Here is a 10,111-nt window from a genome sequence, read left to right on the forward strand (position 1 = left end):
GCCCTCCAATATTGTCCACATCCACACACCACAGTGGAGGCTGAATGGAGCCTACACGTGCGGGTATTGGATTCTTGGAGACGCCACATCATGTAGGCTACAACCCACTTTGTTCGTCATTTACAACTAAACATCGGTGTAAGCTGTTCAGGTGAAAAATCGAGATAATGATGCGGAGTTTGGCTTTGGCTCAGTGTGTGTGTGTGTGTGTGTGTGTAAGTGTGGAGGTGGAGGAGGTGGAGGGGTGCCTGGGAGATGGAGAGAGGCTTGTAGTTTAAAATGCGATGTGACAGCTCAGGAAAAAAAAGGGGGATGATAAAGGCGCTGTTATTGGATCAATCTGGCCCTGAATGCCCCCTGTAAAACACTTACACACACACGCGCGCGCGCGCGCGATGCAGGAGCGCGCACGTGAGAGGAGACGTGGAGAAACGAAAGAGTCGTCGCTTCTTAAAGTTAGCAGAGAACATAATACATTTATATAAATACAGGTTATATTCCTGAGAATTTAATGGAGTCGGTCCATCAATCAGTCGGCTGTTTCCACGCGCCAGCTTAGCCTCGTCCTCATTGTTTTGACAGGGCTGAATTAAAGGACCGCGCCAGGTGTAATTAGCGATCGATCCGGAAAGAAGAAAAAAAAAAGCAACGCTCTCTCCCTCTCTCTCTTTCTCATTTTTCCTCGTGCTCTGCCTTCCGTTACTCCATTAACCGCGTCTCTGACGTCACAGGGCGATTAACGTTTCTTATTGGTCCCGCGAGCAGATGGAGGAGTCCTAATGAGCTGGCTCGCGGAGAGAAAGAGCTGGGTTGACATCTCGGCTGGACCGTAAACGCGACATACCTCGTATAGCCCGGTCTCCGCCGCTCCTCTACAGACCGTACCGTGGCCGCGGGAGACGGTCCGTCCGCCTGGGTTCCCTTCTCTCCCCCCCTCCGCCTTCACCTCCTCTTCCTCCTCGCAGCTTCTTCCTCCTCTCCCAGACTTTTTTTTTTCTTGACTGCATGTTCAGCCACACTGCCTCCCTCTGCATCTTCACTTCGGCCCCGCCGCAGCCCGGGCGAGCATGGACAGTCGGGTACTCGAGCATCCTCACGCCCAGTTCGGAGGCTCCTTGGGCGGGCTGGTGGGCTTCCCGTACGCGCTCGGCCCCCATCACCACCACCACCACCATCACCAGCACGTCTACGCGAGCGGACACCAGCTGCAGTCCGCGGCCGCCGGCCCCTTCTCTATAGACGGATTACTTAACGGCTCCTGCTCGGCCTCGGTGGTCAGCTCCAACCCGCTGCTCTCCCCCGACAGCCAGCAGTTCAAACTCTCAGGTAGGCCTGGCTCTTTATGTCTCATAACAGACCTGTGTGGAGACAATGTATTGTTACAGCAAGTATAACAGGAGTAGGCTTGCTTTGTGTCCAAATAAGATAATTTTAGTGAACTTTGAGGCTAAATTAAACATTTTCAAAGGTTTTGGAGACTTTAATTTTAAACTAGAAACTCAGTCTGCAGGGAAAAAACATGTTGTTTAAAAGTTTTGGAGCTTGATGAATTTAAAACGAAAATAAAAAAGTTTATGTGCAGGCTCATTTTAACAACTTTAACACCTGCACTTGAGGTTAAGATAAAGGTAACAATTCTCCTTAACCTCATAATAATATGGCAGTAAGGTGTGTTTCCTTTGGACCAAAATTTTGTGACCTGATTTATCTGAATTCAAGAGCAACAAAATTATTAAAAAGCAAGGTGTGCTGTGACAGAGGTAAGTTTCACATTAAACTGGTGCTTTACAAGTAAATCCTGCCATGACAGTCCCCTCTCTCTCCTCTCTCTCACTCACACACACACTCATACACACACACACACACACACACACACACACACATACATATAAACACACACTTGTACAAACACACACACGTCGACTCATGCAGATTCTGGGGACCCGGATAAGGACAGTCCCGGTTGTAAACGGAGACGCACGAGGACGAATTTCACCGGGTGGCAGCTGGAGGAGCTCGAGAAGGCTTTCAACGAGAGTCACTATCCGGATGTGTTCATGCGGGAGGCGCTCGCGCTCAGGCTTGACCTCGTGGAGTCCAGGGTTCAGGTAAAGACACACGAGTCACATATTTTCAGGAGCATTAATTCATTTATTAAGTTGATGGAGGAAAACAGATAGGTGTGAGTTGTTGTTGTTTTTTTGTTTGTTTTTTTTAAAAACATTTCTATCTTACTCGCGTTTTAAAATCTACTAAACATTAAAAATAAACTGTCAAAGGGGCGTTTGTTTTGTGAAGGCCTCCCCCATACTGGGATAGCTATTTGTCAATTATCAAAGCATCAATAAAGGGTCTCTTTTGAATTATGCATGGAGGCAACCTATTGATTTATGGGTTAATAAAAACAAGGCTATTTACTGAGCAAACCAAGGGGTTAAAATGGTAACTAGTATTCTTCCCTTTCCTCCAGGTATAGGCTAATATACAATTTCTAATTATGCCACAGTTTATTCACAATTTTACACTTATTTTTAATCTATTAGTATTTTTTTAGGTGGCTTAATTTAAAGAACATTAAAGCTAAATCTGTTATTATCCTATTATTATTATTATTATTATTATTATTTTTATTATTATTATTATTATTATTATTATTATTATTATTAATAATAATAATAATAATAAAGACAAAACACAGAAAGAAATAGCAACTGTATGATAATTTAAGATTATGCTATTTTGTAGTGGTAGAAATTGAATAAAAACTATTTACACTGTAAATTATTATTAATAATAATAATAATAATAATAATAATAATAATAATAATAATATATAATAATAATAAATTATTATTATTATATATTATTATTATTAAACAATATGCAAGAACTTAAGGTGATGTCTTTCTCAGGAATAAAATACAAAATAACCTACATATAATTTTGTTAAAGGTGACGCTCATTTCATCATTAGGTGCTTATTTAATTTGCTAATAATAGCCTAATAGCATAACAGCAATAACAATGACATGATAATACTAATAATAACAATAATAATAATAATAATAATAATAATAAAAATACAAGAAAGACATATAGGTTTTTGTACGTATTATTTTCTCAGCAAAGGAGCTGAGTATCCATTTATGACACTCTGTGTAATTTAACGTATATCCATGTATTTTCAACATATAATTCGCACGCACGGTTGGATGCAGTAAAAGCGGGACAGAAGCAGGGCTCTCCGTTGCTGTATGTTGTTTGGGGATTTCGCTCCTAAACCTCAGATTATTGTTCCCTCAAGCTGCTTAACGCTCCTTTATCACCAGGTTTGCGGGGGAAAGATATAACCAACATTAACAATTCATAAGAAGCGCCATTGTCGCACATGATGTTGGTGTCCCGTCCTTATTATGCAATGTACGCGGATCCTACTTCTGCATGCTAAACTCCTGGCGTTATCAGCGCCGAACATACGGCCCTGAGCGCGCCCAGAGGCCGGGCAGTGAGGGCTCTCAGGCGGTGGAAGCTCCCTGGCTTGGCTCGGTATGGAGGGAGGAGAGCCGGGGATTGCCGTGCAAGTGTTAAGCCCCACATGAGCGGAGGGCTGGGTGTGAAAGAACATACAGAGACGGGATATGGCCGATTTAGCCACGGTGCAATTAATTGGCGGAGTTACCCATTACACAGACTCATTGGTAATTAACACCGGCACATCTGTGCATCTGCTGGTCCACCGCTGTGACCTATTAACCTAATGTACTCTTTAGACGCTTAAAGCTGCAGTAAACAAAGACACAGACAGGCAGAGAGGCAGAGGACAGTGCTTTCACTTGTTTCAGGGCTTTGTGGAATTTGTTTGGATTTGTAGGCAATATGGTTTTGTCCTTACCATCTGATAACCACTGTGACACTGATTTATCACTATTGTCATGGCAGGTGTGAGGTCTGGTGTTGTTTAAACACACATCAGAAGGAGCATTTTGGCAAATGTAACCCTCTTCAGTGTATTCATTTTCTTGAGAGAGATACATTATAAGGAACACCTACATCCAAGATACAGAAATGACCACATACTATTATCAAATCATTTTGGATACACTCTTGAACAGTGAACATTATAGTGTACATACAGGAAGTACTTATTGCACGGATACTGGACTGAATTGCATCAGATTGTGGAGGTGGTCATGTTAATGGCGTACAAGTTGTAGTCTTATAAGTCCGGCCTAAAATAACTGAATGCGCTGTTTTATAAAACTTGTGTAACCATTGTTGTCCAAAGTGATGCTGCGACTAACAAATATGTTGTCGAGTTTAATTGATGCTTCGTTTTTATGATAATTTAGTCTTTAAAATGTCAAAAAAATTCTCCAAAGCTCAAGATAATGTCTTTAATTTGCTTTTTCTTTTCCAACCAATGTCACAAAACGCAGAGATATTTAATTTACAATAATGCAAATCAGGAAAATCAGAAGAATCTAAAACAAGCACATTTCTGGCATTTCTCTTATATAAATGATTAGATAATTGGCAAAATTGTTGACACGAAATTATTTGGTAATGGACCAATCCATTAATCAACTAATTCCAGAACAAATAAAACTATAAAACCAAATTAATCTGAATATAATGAACCAATATAAAGATGGTGTTTAACAGATGGAGAGAAACTACTCTCAAACAGTGATCATCTCCTGTGTCAGTTCTCCACCTGTGTATTTCATGTGTGTGTGTTTTGGTTCATAGGTTTGGTTCCAAAACCGACGAGCTAAATGGAGAAAAAAGGAGAACACAAAGAAAGGGCCGGGGCGGCCTGCTCACAACTCCCACCCAACCACGTGCAGCGGCGAGCCCATGGACCCCGAGGAGATCGCACGCAGGGACCGAGAGCGGGCCGAGAAGAAGAAACGGAAGCAGGAGAGGAAGCTGCTGAAGTCACAGAACAAACTTCTCGCAGGTGACAACTTCCACACGCCTGGAGGTTCAGAGAGCGACAGCGGGGTCTCCCAGTTCACCGACAGCGAGCAGCAGTCTTCGAGCGTTTCTGGGACTATTCACATTGAACTGCCAGCATCAAAGGGTGCAGGAGGACACCAAACTGAATCCAGCTGTGACCAAACACGACACGACTTCAGCCAACTACAAAACCACCAAAACCAAAGAACCACAGGAGAAGCGGAGCAGGTTTCTCCAGGCAGCACGCACAGCTCCAGTCCAGGAGGCCCGAGGTCCTCGACCCTGCAGAAACGCAACCCTTTCAGCGTGGAGAGCCTCCTCTCTGACGCCACGCCTCGAAGGAAATCTCAGCTGGACTTCCCCTCATTGCCCAGTCAGAGGACACTGGTGGGTAAAGGTCACTTCTTGCTTTACCCCATTACCCATCAGCCCTTGGGCTTTCTAGTGCCCCAAACAGCCCTGAAGGCCTCACCCTGTCAGGACAATAGCATTAACAGGCTCAGCCTGGGACAGAGGTGTGTGCCAAGCGAAGGGAGCCCTGCCCCCTCTGAACTCTCCAGCTTTGTCACTAAGCCTCTAAACTCGGATCATATGGAGCATAACACGCAGCATCACCACAATCACATTAGCAATAGAGTGGATGGAACAGACATGGAGGAGTGTGGTGGTGGTGACTGCAGCAATGGAAGATTCCCTGTTTCTCCTCCAGCAAACAGTGTAGCTCAGACGGCTGCGGCCAGGCTGAGCTCAACACAGTCCAGTGACAGTGGCGAGGAGAGGAGTTTGAAAGTTCTAACGGAGGCAGTGACCAACGGCTGCCAAGCTGCCGAGCCGTGTGCTAAAGAGAAGGGTGCAAGAGAGGAGCGAGCATCTCCAGACCTCTCCGAGTGTCTCAAGGCAAACACAGACTGTCAAGAAACACCCGGAACAGATGGAGAGGATGTCGATATGGACTAACACTTGCAAGGAGCAAACATAAACAAAGGACCAGGAACACTGCTCAGACTATTCAAACATTCCCAAAGCTCTGCTGAGACACTCGAAAAACATATCAGGAATCAGGAGACTTAATTCTCATCTATTTTTTAATCATAACGTGTGATCAATCCAGATGGCCCCCAAAAGCTGTGGCTGTCCTCACATTCAGGCTTTAGGCCTACACACCTTTAGAAGCAGGTTCTTTCTCTCTTTTTTGGTGACCAACTTGTAACAAAAACTAGGCTACAATAAACATCTTACACACAACAAAAATCCTCAGATATTGTAAAAACGAGAAAATGATATTTATATGTAAACATTTTGATAAATAAAGTTATTGTTTAAATTGAATCACTGTCTTTCCAGGGCGATGTTGAAGTGGGGGGGTGGAGGTAAAGACGGAGAGGTTGCTGTGTGGCAGAACCTTGGATCATGGCGGCTGGAGTTTTGTCGTGTTACAGCAGATAAATCCCCCCTTTTCTCTGTGTAGTGAGCCGGAGCTGGGGCTCAAGTCCGTCTGGCTGTTTGTATTTATTGCTTTAACAAATTTATTCATTTGAAAGGCCGAGCTGGAATGAGGTTAGTGGCCGCGGGCTATAGGACCCTGCGCCTCCTGCTGAGTTTTGATATGAAAGTAATTATTTTCCCACTGGCTGCCGCGGGTCTCGAGGCAGTTTTTTTTCCTCCTTTCAGCCCAAAGGGTTATTAGACATTACCGATTTCTAGTGATATGGAATCACATAAACTTCCTACAATAATAGAATTAGCATGAAAGGCAGGGGTGTCAAATTGAAATGGGAAAATAATAGCCGCGCCAGCTGCATTGTGGATGTGTGCGTGCTTGCAGGCGTGCGTGTGTGTGCGTGAGTGCGCATAGTCTATTGAGCGCGAGGAGGAGGAGGATGAGATGGTGGTAGATTCGTGGGGCGGAATTTTCATGAGCTGCCGCGGTTGTCAGACGGCCCTTGTAGTCGGCTATATTAAGATAGATGTTCGATGATATCCCTCATTGTTCTGTCGCTTATATTGATGTTGCTGCGTTATCGCCCTATTGATCATGTGTCGCACATAATAGGACAGGCGCGCGCCCGCCTGCCTGCGCCTTTTTACAAAAGCGCCTGGGCCCCTCGTCATTTGTTCTAATAGGACTGTGAGTCCCTCGGGGGGAGACAGATAAAGATATAGGAGAGGAAGAGGGAGAGAGGAGGCGAGTGATGCGCTATTGCATTAATAATTTTTTGACCAATTGTTGGCTGAGCTCAAAAAAGAAAGTAAAAGTAAAGAATGGCTGAATTAACGATGTTTCGGGACAGATGCTCCTAAATGTGCAGGTGTGTGCCCACGTGCACTGACTGGACGTGCCCGTTTAGGAAAGAGTGTGTTTAGCTTATGAAGTGTAAACGCCACCAATTCCCCGGAAACTGAAATCCCAATTATTAAAACCATTAATTCTGGCGAGCCAGTGCGCGGAGGAGCCGTGTTGACAGCCCGGCTAAATATCCCTGATCCCTCCCGGTCACCTCGCCTTTATTTGCAAATAAATTGAGGGGGATCCGAGGGACAGAGCTTTACTTTGCTGCGCCGACCTAAAATGAATTTCCGTGCCTGAGTCCCTTTAATAATATTTACATAATTTTCGCTCAGTGACTCTGCTATTTGCGCTGTAGGAAGCGGGGGGCTTATAGAAAAATAATTAGACAAGGGGACGAGGAGGGAGCGAGAGTGAAAAACAGCAGGAGGAGGATGGGTTAAGACCGAAGCTGAACACTAAATTCCCAGACAGCTAAAATCAATGAAAGTAATAACCCTATTATTTAATTCATAAGGACATTATTTTCCCATAAGGCCTCAGGAAACGTCCCCTTCGACCGAAACAATCACATTAAATCGTTCATTCCGCGTGCGCTGTGTGAAATTTCTACTTTTATTCTCTCCTCTTTTTTTTGGGGAGGGGAAACGCTTTATTATAATCGGTTAGTTTCAAGAGTGCGATTAATTAGAAAATATAGGTCTGATCTGCCTTCAGCAAGGCCTTTATACTAGCTCATGTGTGTGTGGGTGCGTGTGTGCACAGACAACGAGCCCATAAAATGCGCCTTTGTTGCACATTATGGGTAATTTCTCCAAATAATTAAAGAAATAAACTGAAAAATAGGGTTGAAATTTTACTGTGAAACAACTTTAGACGTAGATGAGGCCTCTGTATTATCAGAGGCAACATATCTGATCCTTCACAAGCACTTTTAAGATCCAACTAGACTGTGAATGTAAATTGTCATTGATATTTACTCAACCTAAGTATCTTACATGTTTATTTGGAGCTGTTCTTTTATTAAATGCCTTACAATCAGGGAGGAGCAGCCTGTAATGATGATCTCATTACCCCAAACTGCATTATAGAGGTAAAATGTACCATTATAGTGGCAGCCTGGTGCACATTACCTGTGCAAACATCATGTGATTTTAGCTGTTTTTGTACATTGTTTTTATATTTCCGTTTTTTAAGACTTTAAAATAGATACATAAATTGTCACCTAGCTGCTTCTGCAGGTCAAAACAAGGAAAACAGTTCTACTTTTATGTTAATTTTGGGTACAAGAGGCCTCTGTGTCTGTGTCTGTGTCTGTGGGGCTACATCATGAAACACTGGCTGAACTCTGAGAGAGAGAGAGAGAGAGAGAGAGAGAGAGAGAGAGAGAGAGAGAGAGAGAGAGACGTTTCGGTGGCACCAACACAAACGACCAATCGATCAGCCCGGACCGGACAGGCCCTCCCGCTGTGTCCGTGCCGCTCATGCATCACACTTTATGAATTCAATTTCAACCGGGAGAAATTTTCAATTTGAACGCGCGATCATTACGGCGTGGGGGGATAGCGTAAATTGTTTTTGCTCTATTATGCATTCGGACGCCATCATTTTTCTTTCTAATTACCGAGGTGTCAGTGCGGCCTGTCACCCGGGCGCTGATTTTCAATTTAACTGATCATCATACATTCATTTTCCCATTTGATAAATCTGCTATCTAGACGCGCCCGCCATGCCCGGAATATTAAGCGGCGCTGGGGCGCAGTAATAGGGGGATGTGTATGCGGCAATGAGCGCGGATCAGCCAGCTAATTTAGCACCTTCCACATTCCCCGTCTCCATCCCCCATTTCCAATTCTCAAGAGGAGGCAAGGGGGAAAAAAGCAGGAGAGGAGAGAGTCCAATGCCTGCCTGTAACCTCCAAGAGTGAAGAAGAAGAAAGAAAAAAAACCCTGAGGTTAGAAAGAATCAGAGAAATAGCGCCAGAGAAGAAGAGAAAGTCCTCCAATCTTACGCAATTTAGAGGCAGGATTAATTAACGCTAATTGAGTTCTCCAATACGTGTTATTTTTATTTAATAGAAACAAATTTGCACAATTAATTATCAACGTAATTTCAAGAACCTATTATAACGCCCTCCTCCTCCTCTACCCCTCTCTGACTCTCCATCACCTCCCTCCCTCTGACACGGAGTAAATTAGCAGCTTTTGTCATTAGGTTTAGGCGTCTTTGATCCGGACTGGATGGGCCTGCAGCCAACATCAGGCAGCAAGGATCCTCTGTTTGGCCTGCTGGATTTAGAAACTAGTGATGTACTGATATATAGTGGGCCTAAACCCCCTCTGTGCAGACTGCACTGGGCCTTAGAGAAACCAGGCTGTGAAGATTGTGTCATTTTAATTATGGCAGGTCTGTGGTACAGAGCTTCATAGACCTGATGCTATATTACACCTTATTTGTTGTTCAGACAGATCAGCCTTATTAAAAATTATAGATTTAATCTCATGCAAAACAAAACAAACAAAATAATAATAAAAAAACTCAATGTCTGCTTAATATAGTTTCTTTGTTTTTGAATGATGCTGTGTAATTAAATCTATTATTATTATTATTCAGTGGCTCACTTATCAGAAGACCATGAGATGTGGACAAAAGCTCTGGAAAAGTTAATCTAAAGTTAAGCTTTTTTGGGTCAAAGTCAACAATGATCTTTCATTTTTATAAAGGTGACTCAATCAACAAATAATTCAGTGAGCTTTTCCCTCAAAATGAAATCACGCATTTATTTTAAACCGCAATTAAATTCAGCACCTGAGCTTGTTCCAGATCAATTTACATGTCACATTCAAGATAATCTTAAAACTACGC

The 10,111-nt window shown here is 43.4% G+C and overlaps 1 protein-coding gene across 1 annotated transcript; it reads left to right on the forward strand.

Moving 5' to 3' along the window:
* The first annotated feature begins 461 nt into the window (after positions 1–461).
* LOC126390186 (homeobox protein unc-4 homolog) lies at positions 462–6,279 on the forward strand. The gene is made up of 3 exons (XM_050044362.1): positions 462–1,326; positions 1,933–2,108; positions 4,750–6,279. The coding sequence occupies exons 1-3, from the start codon at positions 1,068–1,070 to the stop codon at positions 5,914–5,916; spliced, it is 1,602 nt and encodes a 533-aa protein (XP_049900319.1). The 5' UTR covers positions 462–1,067; the 3' UTR covers positions 5,917–6,279.
* Positions 6,280–10,111: the final 3,832 nt, after the last annotated feature.

Source organism: Epinephelus moara, chromosome 5 (genome assembly GCF_006386435.1).
Source record: "Epinephelus moara isolate mb chromosome 5, YSFRI_EMoa_1.0, whole genome shotgun sequence".
Lineage (NCBI taxonomy): Eukaryota > Metazoa > Chordata > Actinopteri > Perciformes > Serranidae > Epinephelus > Epinephelus moara.

Bases quoted from the DNA above. Each gene is read 5' to 3' on its own strand.
- LOC126390186 (XM_050044362.1), top strand. From the start codon at position 1,068: ATGGACAGTCGGGTACTCGAGCATCCTCACGCCCAGTTCGGAGGCTCC. The intron at 1,327-1,932 runs GTAGGCCTGGCT...CGACTCATGCAG, and splicing joins CCAGCAGTTCAAACTCTCAG to ATTCTGGGGACCCGGATAAG. The intron at 2,109-4,749 runs GTAAAGACACAC...TTTGGTTCATAG, and splicing joins TCGTGGAGTCCAGGGTTCAG to GTTTGGTTCCAAAACCGACG.